We start from the raw sequence: 22,691 nt of genomic DNA, 5'->3' as shown, positions 1-22,691 counted from the left end.
GCTGTGTAAATCTCCAGACTGAGCAAGATTGTGTTTTACAATCTATACATTATATTATAAGTGATATATTTTTATCAGGCGGCACGGTGGAGGACTGGTCAGAGCGTCAGCCTCACAGTTCTGAGGACCGGGGTTCAATCCCCGGCCCCGCCGGTGTGGAGTTTGCATGTTCTCCCCATCCCTGCGTGGGTTTTCTCCGGGCACTCCGGTTTCCTCCCACATCCCAAAAACATGCATGAATTGGAGACTCTAAATTGCCCGTAGGTGTGAATGTGAGTGCGAATGGTTGTTTGTTTCTATGTGCCCTGCGATTGGCTGGCAACCAGTTCAGGGTGTACCCCGCCTCCTGCCCGATGACAGCCGGGAGAGGCTCCAGCACGCCCGCGACCATAGTGAGGAGAAGCGGCTCAGAAAATGGATGGATGGATGGATGTTTTTATCAGTGGCTGAGCCAAGAGAGGGCGCTAGCGGTCACCGCTCATCACATTACCTTTAAGAAGACCAAAAAATAATAATAATAATTTACATCTATTTTTAGATGGGCAGGATAAATATTATATGCAGTAAATAATAAGTAAAGTAAAGTTGTTTTGTTCATCTGTCTTGTGACATGTTTCCACCATTGGGTGCAAAAAAAGGTTGCCTTGATGCAACCTTTACGAAAGGAAAGGAGACATGTTACCCATAATCCTTTACGGCAGCAGCAATTAAAGCAATAAGACAGCAACCATGTTTACCATAGTTTCCCGTTAGAGACTTAAGTCAACAATACGCTCTGATGATGTCGGTTACACAGAATGGAATCAAATTAATTTCAAACAGTGCCTCCTCTGTGTTATAAGTGAAATTGAAATGCTGTCAGTGATGTTCAGATTGCCCGACGACTGAGCCAAGTGGGAGTGATAGAGGTCATTGTAAAGGTCATTGTGACTGACCTTTCTCCTGGTCATCTTGTCAGCGGCTCTGTCGATGATTTTGACATTCAACACAGAAATCATGGCAGCGATCTGGTGGAGTCTAGGGAGGACAGTTCTGCTTCCAGCTTTCACACTCCAGTCCTTTTTCTGTTGCATATTCCCCCAAGCATATACAGTCCAGTATTGTAATGGAATAGAAGATTAAACATGACAGATTTTTGGACCACTCAGCATTTTGCAATATATCTGAGAGTAATTTAGGAGCATAGAGCAGTTCATCATGCATAAGCATACTCAGAAATGCTCTATATTTTATTTTTATTTTTTTGTTCTTGCAAATTGCCCCAGTAATATGGCATAACAGGGTTGTCTACTGTTAACAATGACACTGGACATTTTAGTGGGTGGTGTTTTCTTTCTTCTTTTCTACCCATTTCCAATTGATATATTGACATTTACTGCAATTCTGTTATGCTTGAAAAAAGGTTGCCTTGATGCAACCTTTACGAAAGGAAAGCATTATTATTGTTGCACCTGTTTTGGCTATACTGCTAAAAATAACGTTAACATTAAAATCAGACGTTAAATCACAATGAGTGAAATGTCTGTTCATATGTCCGTTTTTATCTTTATCCATTTTATTTAAATTTTTTTTACCGCTTGTCCTCATTAGGGTTGCTGTTGCGATGGAGCCAATCGGTCACATTGCAAATATAGACAAATAACCATTTACACTCACACTCACACCTATGGGCAATTTAGTCTTCATGAGTGAAATATTCCATTTGAAAAGCTTTGTGGCATACATAGGTTGTTAAGAACAAAATGAGTCAAATAAGTAGCAACAATTTTTAAAAAAATCAAAAAATGACATCCCTGGCTGATCTAACTTTTGTGAATTTTCCACAGACATCGCTTTATGTAGTTCGGTAGTGTTTTGCTTCTTCACTGTATAGCCTGACATCTCAGATGTCTTGATGACTTGGCGTTATGCGGTGAGGGTTAAATGTTCCCTTCATTTTGTAATTTTTTTGCAGTGAGTTTTGATCACCTCATTCAGTAAGGTGTATATTCCTTCACAGTATAGCAAGCGGGTAGCAAGCTGTGCTAGTGGAAAGCATGTTTACCTCATAGTTGAGAGGTCCTGGGTTTAAATTTGGCCCAGGCTTTTTACATGTTTTGCATGTTCTCACCGTGCTTGTATGGCTTAAGTCACTTTTCAAAATCATGCATGTTAGGTTATTGAAGGCTCTTATTTGTTTTCAACTCTAGTGTTGTGAATGTGACTGTAAATTGTTTTTCTATACATGCCCTGTGATTAGCTGGTATCCCCCATGTCTTCCCCAAAGTCAGCTGGGATAGCCTCTAGCTCACCTGTGACACTAATGAGAATAAGCGGTATACAAAAATGGAGGGATGATAGCAAGCATTTGTGTGGTCTGGTGTGAATGTTTGGTTTGTATTGAATCAATATTAATTTAGTGGTAACGTTTTACTGCCTCTCTTGCTGTCAAAGAAACATGCAGAGGATGAAAGCGCCTTTTCGCCTGGCTTTCTAAGAGCATGAGCAGTCGTCTTTTTCCACACAAACCCAGCACACAATTACGGATGGGGTTCATCTGTGCATTCTGTCTTGTTTGTGAAGTGTGAATATACAATACTTCCCACCATATGTGTATGTGTGAGAGACAAATCTAGGTCATGTTTACCTTGCGCCTATGATAGCGATGAGCACCACTGGGAGTGCTTGGCGTTGCCTCTGATTATTTTCCTTGTTTTACTTATAACTGCCCTCTACTCCTTTTTCTGAATTTAAAGTCCCTCCATTTTCCCCAGAGCTATACTGCACTTCCCCTGATGCAGCTGGATTATGAACAGCTAACCCCAGCCTTTATATACTGTACTTTCTATTTCTTCATCATCACGCAGCATTCATGCCTGCCTGTGTTGTCCAGCCTCATTCCACTAAGTGGCTCACTCGCTCCCGCCCTTACTTCATCTTGAACGACCACTAAAGGACTTTGAGCATCCCTTTGAAATCTGCATCAGTACCAGTAACAAACAGTAACAGGCAGTTTGTGTTGCTCTTTGGACTTAACTGAGGTAAATACAGTGGCTAGATGCTAGTTTGTGTCTACAGGTGTCCCATACTGTTTTCTATTAATTTATCACAGCACTGAGAATCCATTACAAACAGTTCAGTTGCTTTCTTTTGTTATTTTCTCTTCTTTCTACCCTACAGAATAAGTAACTAATGGAAGTCTTTGGTGCTATTTGTGCCTGCACAAGTTGATTTTAACATCCATAAAGAAAATTACTGTGTAAATATTAGGATATACTGAAACTGACCCAGTTCAGAAATCGCAAATGGCACATACAGTGGAAACTCGATAGAACAGACTCCCGGAGGTGGGGGACATCCGATATAGCCGATTGTCCGTTACATTGAAGCCCTTCTTTTCGACTTTACACCGATTTTATTGGGCTGATCGGTATCGGCCGATATTTAGCATTTTATGCTGATCGGCTTTAATGTCATAATTCGTCGATCCGATCAATGACGTCATTGATTGGCTCCGCAAAAGACATTGTGCCGTGTGCACAGTATATTTGAATCCAAAAGCTAGTTCATTTTTAGCCTTGTCGCGTGTCTTTTGACGTACAATATCTGATGGCCAATGAAGTTATTTAAAAAATAAAAAAACATGTCAGCAGTGTGGGACAGACAACACGTCTGAGACAGGCAACACGTAATGCCCAGATGAAACTAGACAAATTTACTCTTTCACGATTGCACTGTCAGACTAATAAAATCTTGTATTCCGATATCACCGCATCCCATTTTTACGATCATTGGGCTTTATCTTGTCAACTCACATGCGACCGGATACACTTGTTACCGTGGCGACGACAACGGTATTATCAGGACAAAATGGGGGAAAACCAGTGTTGGTGGTCACCAGTGCCGTAAACATGCCGCCGTTCTGTCGAATCATGCTCTAAAGTTTCGGTGTGGGTGAAGTAATTTAATTAAAAATAAAGTAATTTTATTACAGTTGCTCAGAAAATGGATGGATAGTGCGAATCCATTATTTCTGTCATGTAATGTTGGTTTGACCTGACTGATTAGAATACACGATCTGACTAGAACAGTGATTTCCAACCTTTATGGAGCCAAGGAACATATTTTACAATTGAAAAATCTCACGGCACACCAACACACAAAAATGTCACAAAAAGTGGATACATTAATTACTGTATTTACTTCCTGCCATCTAATAGAAGACCATTCATTTGTTCTGTCTGTCACTATGCCTCACTGGCATAAATAGAGGAACAAAGATACATTACTTATTGTAAATATATTTTTTGAACAATTAAGTACACAAGTATATACAGTAAATGAACAGGTCATTTACATAGACACAGTCATCCATCTTGTGATTGGATCGGCGATCGGTCATCGTTTTTTTAAACTCGCCCCAAAAATCCTGATCGTGTAAAGCATGCGTTTTTTTAGGCCATATGTACCCATTTTACTGTACAGTACAAAAGTATTGTTTTGTAGGTTTTTTCGTAGCCTAAAACATCCAGTACAGTACAAATTTATTGAAAATAAATATTTTTTTAAAATGTTGAAAATGTTTGAAAGTTTCACGTTGTATCCAAACTTACCACGCCAGTGTCCTTGGTCATGATGACATTGTTGACATACAGTACTCATCATTGGTGAGTCACTTTCATGAGCCGTCAGGAATTTATGTGCTTCTTAGTTCAAAATGTGACAACAACAACAAAAATAGCATGTTGAAGACTCCAAAGAGTCTTCAACATGCTCCTTTTGTACTCCTCAGACTTAACCCTGCAGCCATGCTGCTCTCTATCTGCCAATGCTTTATGCACAATAGACAATAGATTTAACCATCATCACATGGCCGCCATGTCAATGGCCGACATTCAACATGGCCGCCACATAGGCACGGGAGGCACATCATCTGGTATTGGATCGAGTCATTTTGTATATCTGTGACCCGGAAATACATCAATCCCATTCTCTCCCTGCATTGCGCCACAGCGCCATTAAATATCCATCCGTCCATTTGCCGAGCCGCTTATCCTCACAAGGGTCGCGGACGTGCTGGAGCCTATCCCAGCTATCTTCGAGCAAGAGGCAGGGTACACCTTGAACTGGTTGCCAGCCAATCGCAAGGCTAAACATACAATCATTCGCACTCACATTCACACCTGCGGGCAATTTAGAGTCGTCAATGGAGTCGTGGGAGGCTTCTTACTAAAAATCTAAGCAAGATACAATTAAATATAATTCACTTTTGTAGAGATTTTGCAAGTTTACCTGATATTGCAGTGAAAGCTTGACATAGACTACAACCTTTTGGGGTGGTTCATTTGCAACCACAATTGATGAATTGAAAGCCAGTTCAGCCGCTGGATGCAGGATTTGAATATACAGGGTAGATGTTTTTGTTATAATATAATATTATACATCAGAAGGAAGGAGTCATATTGTATCTTTGTATTTTGGCCCATCAATGCAAAGTTGAGTTTTCATATATTTAATTTTATTTATTTTTTCCAGATCACATGATTATATGAGTATATATAGTTTGAGTATATAGTCCATATAGCAATTTTTTCCCTTGTGCATTATTGTTATGTGTAAATGATTTGCTCAACAATGAATTAAAAAATGCATTTGGATCTTTTCAATAAATAAGCTACCTCAGTTTGTTTTGTTTGTTTGTGGACTGTCTCCAGTGTTGTAATGTGTGATCAAAAATAGATTCACAGAGGTTGAAGATTTAGAAAATTTTTCGGGATGCTCATCTAACCCGTCACACTTTGCTCTCTCTCCCATGCGTCGTTTCACTTTTTAAAAATGTTGTATCTTGCTTCAGGGAAGGCACACAGAGATGAATGACTAAGCTACACTTTCACTCATATCTGTCTCTTCCAAAGTATGTGCTGCTGGGTGGTGATACGAATTGGGATACATACATGCAACAATGTCAGGGTATGGTAACATACTGTATGTATAAATTTCTCTTTTTATCCGTAGCTGTCGAACAAGCAATAGGAAAAGTCTCATCTTGACCACCACCTCCCCCACTCTGCCTCGCCCACACTCTCCTCTGCCTCTCCCCGGACACCTTGGTAAGTACAGTAGCACTAGCATGTCACACTTCAGCTAGGATCATCTTTTTATTAAAGTGGCACAATATTACTGTTTATTTTGTCTTTTTTAAATTATTTCCAACAGAGCTAACAGTATAATGTCTAGCATTTTATTTAACAAAGTTACAATCACATATAATTTGCGATGTAGTGTATTTGTATGTGCTAAACATGCCAAGAGGAAATAGGACGAGGGGATTACAAAATGTTGGCAAGACATGCTAAAGTGTTTTCACAAGAATATAGGAGTAAAATGCACAAAAAATGTCAAGAGACACACACTTCCAAAAAACAATTAGTTATATAGTGCTGTGCAACGGGTTTATGCCATCATTAGGTTTGTTGTTTTAGAATTGCTGTAATCGCTTTAGTCTGTTTTTCCTTTAGAATACAATCAGAAAAGACACAAAAAATAGAAAACTGTGTCCTGCCCTTGCGATCTATGTCACGATATGTACAGTTCAGTGATTGTATTGCATGCTGCAAATGTACCTCAAAACAAAGGTAACTATTATCTTAAAAAAAGCAACAACAGAAAACACTCAATTGAGACAAAAACAGCAATGTCTCACTAATAGCTGTACGTGTCCTAAGTTGCTAACATGGTGTAAAAAAGGTCACTAAAACAACAAAGCTTAGTGGCAGCCAAAGAATTTCATTGTGCCGTACAGGTTAGTGGCTTCTTAATTTTATTGTATCGCCACATTACCCAAAAATGTGTCTGCGTCCTACTAATTAGAGTACGTTATCTGACAAAAAACAGGTTGTGAATTTAATGCTGCTTCATCAAAACACATTGAATTCTAACCACACCATAACTGTTTTGGACGTTAAAATACACATAAATCCAGGCTAGTGTGAATATCAATAAAGGTTCAATGTCCCCAAGAAGAAAAGGTATTCAACTTAATCTTTTTCAGTAAGATTTAGTTGGATTAAGTAGGAAATCAATAATGACCTATGTTTCCCTTATTTACTGAACATTTTTTATCAGTTTTGCTCCAATTTGCCCTAAACGTTCTCATTTACTGGCATCAAGACACAAACTATGAGGCTACTTCAGAGATACATTAGGCTATGCCCGCAGAGAATACAGCTCAATTTGTGTACCAGGACTCATTTTTCCATTTGTGTCTTGTGTTTCATCGTCCTTGTTGTCCCTGCAGGAAGCAGTCCACTGGACAGCCCGAGAAACTTCTCCCCAAGCACCCCTGCTCACTTCTCCTTTGCCTCCTCCAGAAGGTCACTATATAGTGTATATACTTACCTACCAAGTGTAACGTTGAGTGGGGAGAGAGGACAGGCAACAACAACAACAAGTGCGCACGGGGATAAATGATCCAGGAGGTGTTGTTGTGTGAGGTCTTACACATGCTGGGAAGCAGGCAGCCTCTCGCTGTAGTCATAGCATATGGCAGCCTAACTGGCTGACTCAGGTGTGATTGGGCCAAGCCATTAGATTCATAGCCACGCTGTGTTTACTGACTCTGCACTGTGCCGGTGTGAGGACAGGTGGTTCTGTGTCAGTGTGGAGCTTTTCTTTTTTTTATGTAAATTTGTACCATTTGAGTGTATGTGCACACATACTGTATGCAACCACTAGTGGCTTTAATATTGTATGTTGTAGGAAAACGCATTGTTTTTCAGCAGCCGTTTCGGATGAAAAATCTGTTCTACAGTGGTAACTCTACACAGTACCCCACCATGGCCTCCATCTTTCTTTCTGATGGAGTATGTGTTTTACATTTAACACGAAGAACAGTGTCAATTACATTCTATTTTGCTGTGAAATAACTCTTCTGTGCACAAAGCAACCCAACCTCTTTGTGGTGAACTCGGAACAATGATTGAGAGCCAATTATATGGAGTAAATCATTTTGGGTGTTGAATATTCACTCTGATGAGATTCCCTAACCTAACGTTTTACTGTAAATGCAGAGGAGTGTTTGGGGTATACAGTAGATGATGCTCTTGACAGCCTCATGAATAGCAGCAGGGAGTGTTTGATGATTCGTCGCAGTGAGACGTGACGCTGTGTGAGCGCAGCAGTTGACTCCACTTGGATCAGTAGATTTGAGGCTTTGATCCATTCTTGTAACGAGATGAATGTTGTCATGCCACAGAATATGTAATATGTATATTTATGTGTATGTGTTAGACACTTTAATGGTTTGTGATCTGTTATTTACCCCAGTATATCCACAGTCAGACACATTGCGGCATTTCCAAATTTCATCAAATGTCTGGGTGCCTGTCACTGCGAAAGAAAACCACTATTTTTTGAATCTTCAACGAATAACCTGAGTGTTAAAAACCTGAACAATAAATGAAGAACCGTGTCAAATATTGTAGTTTTTAGATGGAGCTTATCTCACAACTGATATTATTTGCTTGAGTGTGCATAACGGCTTTAATTGTTTTGCATTTGTGTTTTCAACAGAGCTGATGGACGGCGTTGGTCTTTAGCGTCTTTGCCCTCGTCTGGTTACGGCACAAACACTCCCAGCTCAACGGTAGGTAACTGATTGAAAAGAGTCATCCTCCATTTCCAGCTCAAGAGCCTCAATGACTAACTGAATACTTTAAAAGACATCCATCCATTTTTCACCCTTCTCATTCTGTTCATGGTAATTGGTAAGGTGAAGACTGAGAGGTGGGTTAAGACCTGGAGCGTAAATCAGTCAATCACAGGGCTCACGTAGAGAGACAAATAACATTCATACTTCAATTCACAGCTCTTCTAAATGTTTAATCTAACAATTTAAACTAAATAATCTAATTTATGTTTTTGGACTGCATAAAGCAATTAGAGTACCAAGAGAAACCCCATACCTGCCATGGGTCTGTGTTATGGTTGTTGTCTTCCCCCTGTCTCGTATACACCTGTTCCTAAGAGCATCTTCCCCACCTGTGCCTCGTTTACCCTAATTACCCCATGCATTTAACCTCATGTCTCATTCTTTCTGGTCGCCAGTTCGTTGTACCTTGTTGTCACTGACTCATAGTAAGCCTAGACCGTTTTGATTATTGACCTTACCTTATTGCCTCACGTTTTTTGGATACTGTTGCCTTTGCGGATTGCCTACCTGTGTACCGACCTCTGCCCTTTTATTAAACCTATCTTTTTTAAACTCTCCATTGAATTGGAGTTGTGCATGTTGGGTCCTGTCCTTTGTTCCGTCCCTGACAGAACGAACTGGCCAAAACATGGACCCAGCAGACTCAGACCCGGTGTGTAAAGCCCTTCAAGCGCAGGGTCAACACATCTCGAAGTAGGATGAGCAGCTTGCTGGACTCCACCTTCATCTAAAGAAGTTCTACTGAATATGGTTCAAAAGAAGGAACCAGCTGGCACAGCACCCGATACCGCCACTGTACCACCATTTCCATGTGGATCATGGAAATGCTGCTGTCTGCCTACAGCTCTCTTGACCGGAGAGGTTCTCTGGAGATTCCGGGAATATTAAGCCATTCATCACTCAGTGCAAACTCCACTTTGCGCTGCAGGCAGCTGCCTTCCCCACCGAGCGGGCAAAGATCGCTTTTGTCATTTCCCACCTGACTGGTCGTGCGGAGGCGTGGGCTACTGCTGAATGGAGACGCAATTCTGCCACGTGTCATTCTTGGACATATTTTGTAAAGACTATGGAGCATGTTTTTAAGTATTCCACAACAGATTGTGAGGCAGTTCGCTCCCTTGTCACCTTACAACAAGGCAAGCGCAGGGTGTCAAATTACACGATTGAGTTTCGCATTCTAGGATCTGAGAGTCAGTGGAATAACAGGGCACTACTCGATGCATTCTTTCAAGGACTATCCCCCGCCGTCAAGGATAATTTGGTCCCACTGGACCTGCCGACCGACTTGGACACTCTCATCGCTCTCGCCATAAAGATCGACACAAGACTTTTGGATCAAGATCTGGACAGAGATCGGCGTAAGGATGGATGTGTCACTGCGCACTTGGAGGACGAGGCTCGATGACCAGCCAAACCAAGGCAGATCCCCTGTTGCCAGTCTCAAACCACTGGCTAGCATCACCACGGATGAACCCATGCAACTGGGCAGGTTCAGTCTCTCCCCTGAGGAACGTCAACCGTAAGAGGACACCGGCCCCAAACTACAAAGTGGGTCAGCGAGTTCGACTCACCACCGAGCATCTTCCACTTCGGTTGGAGTCCCGGAAGCTCAATCCCAGGTTCGTTGGGGCCCTTCCCCATCACAAAGGTCATCAACCCTGTCACCATGAAGCTTAGGCTCCGAAGGTCGATGCGGGCCCACCCTGCATTTCACGTCGGCCTGAGAGCATCTTCCCCACCTGTGCCACGTTTACCCTAATTACCCCATGCATTTAACCTCGTGTCTCATTCTTTCTGGTCACCAGTTAGTTGTACCTTGTTGTCACGTTCCAGCATTCCTTGTTTCCACGTCACTGACTCATAGTAAGCCGAGACCCTGTTCTGATTATTGACCTTGCCTTTTGGCCTCACGTTTTTTTGGATACTGTTGCCTTTGCGGATTCCCTGCCTGTGTACCGACCTCTGCCCGTTTATTAAATCTCTCTTTTTTAAACTGTCCATTGAATTTGAGTCGTGCATTTTGGGTCCTGTCCGTTGTTCCGTCCCTGACGATACCTGCACAGGGGAACGCATACAAGCATGTATCTAACCATAACCACACTTCATCATGCAGCGTAGTAACGACTGGGCGATTTTTGGGCTCATTTGCACATTTTCTAATATCAGATGGATTAACAGTGACACACAACTCAAATTTCAGTACAAAATCAATGCTCAAATTATTAAGAATCTGAATTGTGACAAGAAAATGACCAATAGTAGCAAAAATGTACAAATGACAAAATTACTTGCAAAAATATCTCCACTCACAATTGCAAATATACAGTATCTTCTTACAGTGGATTTAGAAAGTCTACATACCCCTGTTCAAATGCCAGTTTTTTTGGAATGTAAAAAAATATGACTAAGAAAAATCCACCATTAATGTCTGTGTTTTGTTTTGTTTTCGTTTTTTTAAATCTTTTGCAGAAGAGAAGTAAAACCTCCCCTCATAACTGGTGATGTGCCTGTTTTCAGAATCAACTAATCACATTCAAACTCATATTAAATTGGAGTCAGCACACACCTGCTTCCATTTAAAGTGCCTCGGATGACCCCGCTTCCAAAAGTTCAGATGTTCTAGTAGGCTTTTCCTGACATTTTTGTAGCCACATCTTATTGCATTAAAGCTTCTGTATGTCGGGCTATGGGTTAGGTTGTCAAAACGGATACCTTATCTTACAAAGACAAAAAACGCACTTGAAATCTCTCAAACTCTTATCGGAAAGTGTGTTGTAGTTTGATGAAGCCAAGGTTGAACATTTTGCCCATAATTCCAAAATAATGGATAATAATGTTTGGCACTAACACAAGACTGCTCTTCCCCAAAGAACACCAGACCTTTGGAAGTGTTTACCTTCAGCTGGAACTGGGCCCTTAAGGCAGTTATGAACAGTTCTAAATATGTCAGACAAGCCCTACTAGAAATGCTCATCTTTTTTTAGGTTAATCAGAGACACTTCAAATGGTGGCAATTATATGCTGAAACCCATTTAACTTGAATTTAAATGTGATTGGTTAATTCCGAACATAGTAACATCCCCATTTATAAGAGGGTGACTGCACTATTACCACCACATTATCTCAGTTGGATATTTATTTATTTCTCCTCTCAAAAAATATTTTTTTTCAATTGAGTTGTACAGGTTATAGGTCACAATAATGATGGAAAATGTTTCCATATAAATCATCTTGGTCTCATTTTTTCTTTTCCATCACACAAATCTGGCATTTAAACAGGTGTGTGCAGAGTTTATATCCACTGTAGTGCTCAAAAGAGCAGACTTTTGCCCAAGCCCAACAATCCTAATTTTGATCGGCACTAGCATTTACACACCTTCAAAGTAACCACATCTGTGCTGAGTTTATTTTTAATATATTAGTCACTGAGAAATTTGGGCAGTTGTTGAAAATCTCACAATGTTGTCCTAAGTGAAAACAATTCTGGATCAGCACCTTTATATAGATCTATATATATATATATATCTAATGTAGTCACTGTACCAAGCGTCAATGTGTTTTGGTACGTGTCTTATTGCGTAAGTTTGTGTCTCAGACTCAGGAAGCCGCTCGCCATCTGACTGTGATTGGAGGAAAAAGGAGGAGGAGATGGGGGATTGATAAGCGCCAGGCTGGTGGAACAAGTGGGACTTGATAAGTGTGGCACAGAGGGCTCAAGCTTTCTTGAGATGCAGCCCACTTTGTTCCACAGGACTTTAACTAGGGCAGAAATGCACACACAGACTGCTTTATACATGCACAATGTAGTAAATTTACAAAGATAATAACAGTTGTCGTTGATATCCTCAGAGTTTATTAGATGTTATTATAATTTTACAGTGATGTAGAACTCTGCTGCAATATACTGTGGGAATTTTAAAATACTAACTAATAACTGACCATAATTTGCTACATGACACAGGCAAACTATAAGTAACGCTACAAAGTGACACCATTGCAAACTACACTCGTATTAGTAAACTTAGTTCAATAACTCTGACCGTGTCATTACAAAAGCAGAATTTGTGATACAGCTCTCGTACTGGACCTTAACAAATCCATGTGTAATGAAGTATATCATTGCATTTTGCATAATGTGCAAATAAGTTATATTTTTCCAGAAAATGTGTTTTCCCTTTAGATAACATTACTGTCACTAATCACTAATAATGCTTTGAGACAAAATATGGTTTTCTAGTATTGTCATTTTGCTAATATGGTTGCTTTAACGCTGTTTTAAGTACGGAAGTACTAGTAGTTACTCCTGCGACCCTGAACAGGATAAGTAGTATACAAAATGGATAGCTGGACTATTAATTACATATGATAATACCAGGAAATCATTGAGTTGGCAAGTGTAGGGGGTCAAAATGTCATTGTTTTGCTTGAAGTGTATACATGTATTCAAACAGTCTTTTATGTTTGTTGTCATACATCCTCTTGTTTTTTTGTTCCTGACCAACCCAATTCTTGTTTCCCTTCCTCTTCGACATTCAACATTTGCCTCCCCTTCCTTTCCCCATCACCATGTGCTTCCTGTTCCCCCTCGGCTCTCCCCTCCTCTTCTTCCCATGTCGCGCTATTCTCCAGTCGTCCAGCTCTTCTCAGGAGCGGCTGCACCAGCTGCCCTTCCAGCCCACCATGGATGAGCTCCACTTCTTATCCAAGCACTTTGGCAGCACGGAGAGCATCACAGACGATGATGGCGGACGCTCCTCTCCACACATGCGCCCGCGCTCCCGCAGTCTCAGGTCAGTGGCGCCACACAGTAGACAGTAGATTTGCACAGGATTGCCCTTGCAAAGTTTAATAAATGTGCAGATGTGCCTTTTTTCACAGAGTATTGCTTATTTCTGTGCTGTGTTTTATTAAATTGTTCACTTCTTTGTAACTCTTTCCAGCCCAGGACGCTCCTCTTCCTGCTATGATAACGAGATAGTCATGATGAACCACGTGTACAAGGAGCGCTTTCCGAAGGTGAGACTCACATACAAAAGTAGTACAGCGCATGACAAAATACAGGTGGACTCAAATGCAAGAAGCCATGCAAGGAAACTCAAATAGACCAAAGCACTTGAGAGCCAGGATAAAAAATAGAGTTAGGAGCATGAAGACCACAGGGAAAAGACAAAGTCTGAACAAAAACCTATACACTCCGGTACTGGTGACACATGCAAAGACAGACAGGTCAGAGCTGATTGGTGGAAAACATGAGGCAGGGAGACACAAGTGAAACTTATAGTGATATGATGGACACAGGGAAATGAAAGGAAAAACAAAGGAAGCCAAAACCAACATTAATTTGGAGAGTCCATCCATCCATTTTCTACCGCTTGTCCGAGGTCGGGTTGCGGGGGCTGTAGCTTTAGCATGGACGCCCAGACTTCCCTCTCCCCAGCCACTTCATCCAGTCTCCACCCCTAATTTATTTATTAATTAAAATGTAGAGTATGTCCCAATATTTGTGTCCATGTTGTGACCCTTTTCTCCAGGACCAAGCTTGAATTTAAATCCACAATGATACGTAATTTAACTCTAGATAACAGGGTTGCGTTAAACTGCCAAATCAAGTCATGTTCTCTCTACCGCAACCACTGCCAAAAACCTTTGCCTCATTCTTGGCCTCATTTGCTTTTAATGTCTTGGCAGGCTGAAGTTGGTATCAACAGGAAAAGACCTGTATGTCCTCCCTCCCACCCAAATAAAAAGAGTCTCTTGTGCAATTGTAGTTAACGTTTTGGGACAAATCAATTAGAATTGACATTGTATGGAGTAACTGTACTCTTGAGTCTGAGCTCATTTGTGTTTGGCTACTCATTACTCCCCTGCCCATTATTGTGATCAACCCCTGCCCTTTCTTTCCACTAGGCCACTGCTCAGATGGAAGGGAGGCTTGCAGAGTTCATCCGCGCTTACTCTCCTGAAAATGTTCTCCCGCTGGCCGACGGCGTTCTCAGCTTCATCCACCACCAGATCGCTGAGCTCTCCAGGGACTGCCTGACGAAATCCTGCGAGGGACTCATCACATCTGTCTACTTCTTCGAGCTGCAGGAAAACCTGGAGAAGCTTCTCCATGACGTAGGTGGAAGTAAAAAACAACATAGGAGGTGTCTGACTGATCCAATTACCAACTAATTTCATAATTTGGATGAGAAATGCAAGCAACCAGCAGACTCAAATGCGTGTATTCACACCTATGGACAACCTAACATGCATGTTTTGGGAATGTGGGAGGAAACCAGAGTACCCGAACAAAATTGATGCCAACACGGGGAGACTATGCAAACTCAGGCAAGAACAGGCCAGAGCCGAGATTTGAACCCACACCCTCAGCACTGTGAGGCAGCTGTGCAAACAACTCCTTCCTTGTGCTATTGTTCAGTGCATTATTTGTGATAAATCTGCATTTGTACTATTGAGTAACTGGTTTAGTCAAAAACCTGGCTAGAGAAATGGGACAAAGGTGTGAATCCTGTGGGACAGCAAACTTTAAGACAAGTTGTTGGAGAGCTGCGAGTCTGAAACCCTTGAGCAAGGCACTAAAATCTTTCATCTGCTACTGGGTGCAGCACCATTAATCCACGACTGCATTTCCCCCTTGCCTGAATATCAATTTTATACATTTATGTGCAATGGATCTGTGAGTGCATAATGCAATGCAACAAAAATATCATTAATATTTTCTCCTGTGGGGATCAACAATTAACAGTTACATTAAATTAATAAAAACATTTCATTCATTTGCTATTTTAGATATAAACATTGAGTGGGTGCAAATAATGATAAATCGAGGCTGATGTGCCTCTAATTTGTGTTTTATCTATAATTCCTATTTGGAATGCTTGTTTGCATTGCTGTGATTGCCCATGGGAACCTGACTGATTCTCTCTGTTATTGTATCTTCAATTGTTCCCACCCATTCCTATCTTGGCTTTAGTCTCTTTTTGTCTCTGTTTGAACTGGCAGGCCTTTGAACGTTCAGAGAGCTCGGAGGTGGCTTTCGTCACAGAGTTGGTGAAGAAGCTTCTTATCATCATTTCCCGACCGGCCAGGCTCTTGGAGTGTCTGGTGAGATAACTCGCACTCGTACGTTTCTATGTATGTGCAATGAGTTTGTCTCCACAAGGATGATGATATAGTTAATGAATATATAGAATTGTCTCAGTTCTCACTGATTAGAAGCTGATGCAATAATAAACATACAGTACATCAGGTTTCAGAGCAGAAACATTGAAAATGAACTTTGTAAGTATGTATATATGGATGCATCTTGTAATCTAATTTTTAGAAACTCATACAATACAGCAAATAAGTCATAAAAAAGTCATAAAAATTGGAATTCAACCAAAGATTTCTAAAAATTGTCCCTTACAAAGTCCCACCAAAATTAATTCGAACTGCCAATACGTAAAGACCTTGTTTTGCGACCTCTACTCCACATATCACTCACATCAAAGCAGTAAGATTCCAGACTCCTAATACTTCTTGTCTCATGCGACAAGTGGACGAAGGCGGAGCGTTTTATTGTATTTATGTTTTACCTTGTTTTTAATCCTTGTTACCCTTTGTTTTATGTTTTACTATTAATAGTGATTCACCTATTCCTATACTTAAATGACAGTTAAGAATAGTAAAATGTTATTTTATAAATTATACTGTGCAGTTAATAACAGTTTTATGATGGTGACAGTCTGGCAACAATATGAAACTGGAACAAATTTATTTTTATCTTCAATATCGTCAAGTAATTAGGATAAGATAATAAAATGTTACAGCGGATAGGAGCTTGAGGTCGTAGTGGAGGTCAACCAGCATCCCGGAGTGCGTTGCATTTTATTTTAGAGGTTCCATTGTAATCTGTCATGTCTGTCTAATGGAAAGGAAGGGGCAAGACAGTGACACACCAAATGGATTATCCATCCATCCATCCATTTTCTGAGCCGCTTCTCCTCACTAGGGTCGCGGACGTGCTGGAGCCTATCCCAGCTGTCATCGGGCAGGAGGCGGGGTACACCCTGAACTGGTTGCCAGCCAATCGCAGGGCACATACAAACATACAACCAGTCGCACTCACAGTCACACCTAAGGGCAATTTAGAGTCTCCAATTCATGCATGTTTTTGGGATGTGGGAGGAAACCAGAGTGCCCAGAGAAAACCCACGCAGGCACGGGGAAAACACGCAAACTCCACATAGGCGGGGGCCGGGGATTAAACCCCGGTCCTCAGAACTGTGAGGCTGACGCCCTAAGCAGTCGGCCACCGTGCCGCCAAATGGATTATATTAATGTGTTTTTAACCTGGCGGCACGGTGGACGACTAGTTAGAGCGTCTGCCTCACAGTTCTGAAGGTTAATTGAAGACTCTAAAATTGCCTGTAGGTGTGAATGTGAGTGCGACTGGTTGTTTGTTTATATGTGCCCTGTGATTGGCTGGCGACCAGTTCAGGGTGTACCCCGCCTCCTGCCCAAAGACAGCTGGGATAGGCTCCAGCACTCCCGTGACCCTTGTGAGGATAAGCGGCTCAGAAAATGGAAGGATGGATTTTTAACCTGTAATAGGGTTGTTAGAAACTGTCTGGAAAAGGACAGGTACTTTTAAAATATAGATCGTATGGATATTATGTTATGAACTGACCAGTTAAATTCAATAGGCACAAGCATATGAATTTGAAACTTGACAAAATGCATTTCCAATATCCCACACGTGCATTTTTGACAGTATTTTGAAGATAGATGTATTCATGCCCCCAAAAATAAATACATAAAATGCTGCTTCAATGTGAATCTTAATGTGAGGATCTTTAAATAAACATTAGCACTCATACGCGTTTATCCACCCATTATAAAGATTTAAGCACACTAATGCATGCTCCAGGTATTGGAGGCAGGAAATCCAAACATTTAACACTGATGTGGGGGGGGGGGAACTGCCATCTGTCTGTGTGGATTGTATTTGCATTTAGATTACAATTTCCCCTGGCATAGTGCGACTAACACTTGGCAGCAGCCCTCTGCTGCTCACTGCATTCCCGTCTGACGACCACGGTGCCATTTAAAGATGGAAGATGCATTTTTGAGCGTGTCTGGGGATTCCGGTGCGAAGTCAATCAATCCAACGATCTCGATGAGTCACACACTAATGCAGCTTTTTATTGACAGGTGACACATGCAAAGAAGTTGTTCATCACTCTTACTTTCCCCCATTTTTTTAATGTCTCTGCTTTCGGATTATATGAGATTATACATTGAACATTTGGGGATTGCTGTTAACAACTATCAGCAGCCAATGTTGTCTCTCCTGCTTTCTGTACATTAAAGAGTTTCAAGCATCTCATTTTGTAATACAAAATACAACGTAGTATGTAAATAAGCAATGGTTGATGCAACTAATTAATCATTTCCCCCCTCCCAAAAAATCAATTATGCAGAAATTGTATCATATTAGCAGAGGAAGAATGTTTTAATAGAGTGCTTTTCAAACTTTATACACCAAGTACCACCTAAAAAAAATATTACGAGTACCCTCCAAGTCCGTCCATGATGATTAATATACAGTGGCATAGTAGGCCTAAGCGGTTTGATTCCTAAAAAGTATATTTAATATCATTGTAAGACACTGCAACATTATGGACAGTTTGAAAATGACCACTGCGCTTAAATATAAGTACATGAAATACTGTACTAAATAATTATTCAATTAAAATTTATTGGACATGAAAGTTAAAAAAAATTGCAGCCAAATAAATATTTAAAAATAAACATTTCTTGAAGATTAAATGCAAATAGATTGCACGGTGGCCGACTGGTTAGAGCGTCAGCCTCACAGTTCTGAGGACCCGGGTTCAATCCCCGGCCCCGACTGTGTGGAGTTTGCATGTTCTCCCCGTGTCTACGTGGGTTTTCTCCGGGCACTCCGGTTTCCTCCCACATCCCAAAAAACATGCATAAATTGGAGACTCTAAATTGCCCGTAGGTGTGACTGTGAGTGCGAATGGTTGTCTGTTTGTGTGTGCCCTGCGATTGGCTGGCAACCAGTTCAGGGTGTAACCCGCCTCCTGCCCGATGACAGCTTGGATAGGCTCCAGCACGCCCGCGACCCTAGTGAGGAGAAGCGGCTCAGAAAATGGATGGATGGATAGATTGCACTGCACTTTGGTAGTGATTCTTACATGTACCACAAGAGGCTCCCTCACTGTTTTAATATATTTGACGGAAACAAAATTAGTCCCCAATGTATCTGTTATTCTATCACACAGTATCAATAAACTGATATCCTCGCCTGTAACTAATCCTAAATGTATATTTCTGACCTTGTATGTAATCATTTATTTGCAGTATGAAAATTTTAAACTCACCTTAACTGAGGTGTCTTCCAGCCATCAGTCCATCCGTGTGATTTTATAGTGATGTAATCGCCCGATGTGTCATTCGTCGTGTTACATTCTACTCCCCAGGAATTCAACCCTGAGGAGTTCTACCATCTGCTGGAGGCAGCGGAGGATGTTGCCAAGGAGGGTCACCTGATGAAAACTGACATCCCTCGTTATATTGTCAGCCAGTTGGGACTGACCAGGGACCCGATTGAAGGTAAGGGGGCAAGACAGAAACTACATTAACGGCAAAAGTATTGGGTCACCTAAACATTACACCTCCAGCTTTTTTGATCTTCCAGTCTAAATCAATTACCATCAACATGCAGTTGTTTTCCCTTTATTTGTGGGATTCCCCCCCACACTACTTCCTGAAGAACATTTTTGAGGTCATTATGTTGGATGATTCTGCCTGGCTCACAGTCTCTGTTCTAGTTCATGCCAAAGATCTCAGAAGGGTTGACATCAGGAATATCAAGTTCTTACAAACCAAACTCATCCAAGACCTTGCTTTGTGCACTGGGACACCATCACACTGGAACTGAAGACGGCCTTTCATTGGAAGCATGCAGTAGCAGAAGCATTAGAACCGAACAATGAGCATTACTTTATAGTGCAATTGCTCTATTAATCAAAACACCAAATGGAATAGTCTGTTTTATCACGCCAACGAACGTTTCCACTACTTACAGTCCATTGGCTCCTTGCTTTGTGCTGCTTTCCCGACAACTACGAAGTTAGACTAGTTAGTCTAACGTGTGATAAGGAAAAGTGCATATGAATGCCACAAACTTGAGAGTTCTTAAATCGACAAATTTGACATCAAGTAACAATGAGGGTTTCCATAGTGAATGTAAAAATCTCAATATTATATAAACTTAATTTATTTTTATTGATTGATCTATTGGCCTGCGATTGGCTGGCAACCAGTTCAGGGCGTACCCTGCCTCTTGCCCGAAGATAGCTGAGATAGGCGGTGCAGAAAATGGATGGATGGATGATTTATTGGATGGATGAATGATTTATTGGGATCAAACAGCCTATTTAATACAGGATAGGTAACTTCAGTATATTCTCTCTGGATTAAGTGATTTGGTAAAATGAACAAAAATAATAAACAAAATTAGACATGTTGACAACATCTATTCAGTGTAATCAACTATAATGTACCTCTAGTTTACAAATGACAAGTTTATCAAGGGTGTCAGCCATGTTCTTTACTTTTGACTGGAATGCTTTGAGGTCGGACCTCAGAAGTTCAAAATGGGATAGTTCCTATTTTACAGCAGTCTGGAATGCATTAGTTCCAAAACTTGAAGATGTGAATGCACCTGCTGGCCAATGGAAACAAAGGTCATGACGATCTAGTGAACAGTTTTTGTGCTGATGTTAATAAGGTTTGGAGCTCCGCAGTTATTGAGTCAACAGGACCTTGATGACTTTAGTGCACTTTCCTGTACGATTCTCTGTCCTTTTACTTTTTAGCTTTTATTAATACATTTTTCTTACAGTTTAAAATAATATTTCTACCATAATTCAGCTGAGACTAGTTGAGATTGTTGTTTTTACTCTTTTGCGCAATCCATTCATTCTCAAATGTTTGCAAGGCTGACTGCATACCTCTGTATGGCCCAATACGTTTGTAAATCCGTGTACAAAGCTACATATTGTACATATTTCACAAACAATTGATTCTGATTTGATGTATGTTCTTTATCAGAGATGGTAAACCTTGATAGTTATGACAGTGAAGGACCTCTAACACCAGAAACAGATGACTCAACAGAGGTGAGCTATTTAGTTGTATTTGTATGTAAATGACAACAATTAAGTCCATCCATTTTTTTCCATGCAGTTCTTATGTGAAGAATACCCTTTATAGACAATAACTATAACAACTCGCATTCACTTATACAAAGGACAGTATAATCAGTCTCCAATATTTTGTCCCAACCTTGGTCATGTCTTTCATATTCATATGAAATATGTCTTTGCTTTACTTCATTCCTAGGATTATCATGTGTATTTGATAGTTATGATGCTTGGCAGATATTGAATGAATATTTTGTTATCCAAAGGGTAAGATTAGAACAATGAAACCACCAGGTGAAGCTGACTTCCAGACCATCAAGCTCATTAGCCATGGAGCATATGGGTAAGCAGAGCAGCCAGTTCACTAATGATGATGTACTCCATTAGACAAGTAATGGGAAGGAACTGAAAATAAACCTGCATATGAATGGCTGTGTTGGTGTTTTTTTATTTTCTTTTTGATCAGTGCTGTGTATCTGGTCCGACACCTGGAGACACGCCAGCGTTTTGCCATGAAGAAAATTAACAAACAAAACCTGATCCTAAGGAACCAGATCCAACAGGCCTTTGTCGAGAGAGACATCCTCACATTTGCCGAGAACCCCTTTGTGGTCTCCATGTTCTGTTCCTTTGAAACCCGTCGGCACTTGTGCATGGTCATGGAATATGTTGAAGGTCAGAATCTGTCTGCATTTACGTTTAGGTGGCGTGTGAAAAGACTGTTCACAAATAAAACCTAAAACATTGAAAATTAAAAATTCACCTACAGTTTTACATGACTTGTCTCTGTCAAATAAAAAACATTGTATTCGTAACCACGTTTTGGACACAGTATAAAACTGAGGAGAGAAGCTGGTTTAGCAAAATCTTGGTAGCAAAATACAAGGTATTGATGCTGAGCATCTAATCGCACAACAACAATTCTGTGGACAAATACTGTACAGTATTAGTGTTAATTTATTTGTTTTAACCTTGTGAGTCATTTAAATCTACATCCACGTTGAAGTATAAAATACAAAATTCCTCATTTTGTCATCATTGATAATATTGGGGACAAGTAAACAAATTATACATTTCACTGTCAGGAGGAGATTGTGCGACACTGCTGAAGAACATTGGGGCTCTGCCAGTGGAAATGGCTCGGATGTACTTTGCTGAAACTGTCCTTGCACTCGAATACTTACACAACTATGGCATTGTTCACCGTGACCTCAAGCCTGACAAGTAAGACACTTTCCTAAAATGTTAAGTAACTGGTAAAAAAAAAAAAAACATATGGGGCAGTGTTTACTTGGTTACTCATTGAAAATAATGTGATAAATAAATCACAAATCACCGTATCTAAAAACATTTTTAATTTAATTTTTAATTTATCTAAAAACTTTTGTCGTTCATTTTTCTGCTCAGCCTTCTAATAACATCTATGGGCCACATCAAGCTTACAGACTTTGGCCTGTCTAAGATGGGTCTAATGAGTCTGACCACCAACCTGTATGAAGGGCACATTGAGAAAGACACGCGTGAGTTCTTGGATAAACAGGTAGGCGAGCACTAACAGAGTCTTACAGTCATGTACCATACAGTGAACCCTGTTTTTTCCAGGACCACCAGTGATAGGTGAAAATCTTTAACAGTTTAAACCCATTAAGACACACTTTAACCTGTTTTCACTCTCTTGTCAAGAAATGGGAGACTATCGTATAATGTCACTTTGAGGAAGCGAAAAAGACTTACACAGTTGTCCAAATAAGAGGTTCAGCGTGCTTGCTTCAAGTTGTTTA

The 22,691-nt window shown here is 40.7% G+C and overlaps 1 protein-coding gene across 1 annotated transcript in view; it reads left to right on the top strand.

Annotated features, from left to right (window-relative positions):
- LOC133414427 (microtubule-associated serine/threonine-protein kinase 1-like) overlaps positions 1–22,691 on the top strand; it is a 55,658-nt gene that overhangs the window by 22,511 nt on the left and 10,456 nt on the right. The window contains 13 exon segments of the mRNA XM_061699773.1: positions 5,995–6,089; positions 7,277–7,352; positions 8,551–8,623; positions 13,319–13,479; positions 13,630–13,705; positions 14,597–14,806; positions 15,695–15,796; positions 19,183–19,315; positions 20,819–20,886; positions 21,177–21,253; positions 21,377–21,585; positions 21,996–22,134; positions 22,318–22,450. Coding sequence (XP_061555757.1) covers positions 5,995–6,089; positions 7,277–7,352; positions 8,551–8,623; positions 13,319–13,479; positions 13,630–13,705; positions 14,597–14,806; positions 15,695–15,796; positions 19,183–19,315; positions 20,819–20,886; positions 21,177–21,253; positions 21,377–21,585; positions 21,996–22,134; positions 22,318–22,450 — 1,552 coding nt within the window.

Source organism: Phycodurus eques, chromosome 16 (genome assembly GCF_024500275.1).
Source record: "Phycodurus eques isolate BA_2022a chromosome 16, UOR_Pequ_1.1, whole genome shotgun sequence".
In the NCBI taxonomy this organism is placed as follows: domain Eukaryota; kingdom Metazoa; phylum Chordata; class Actinopteri; order Syngnathiformes; family Syngnathidae; genus Phycodurus; species Phycodurus eques.
Note: the sequence above shows the minus strand (reverse complement) of the source record. Positions and strands in the feature narration are given on the sequence as shown.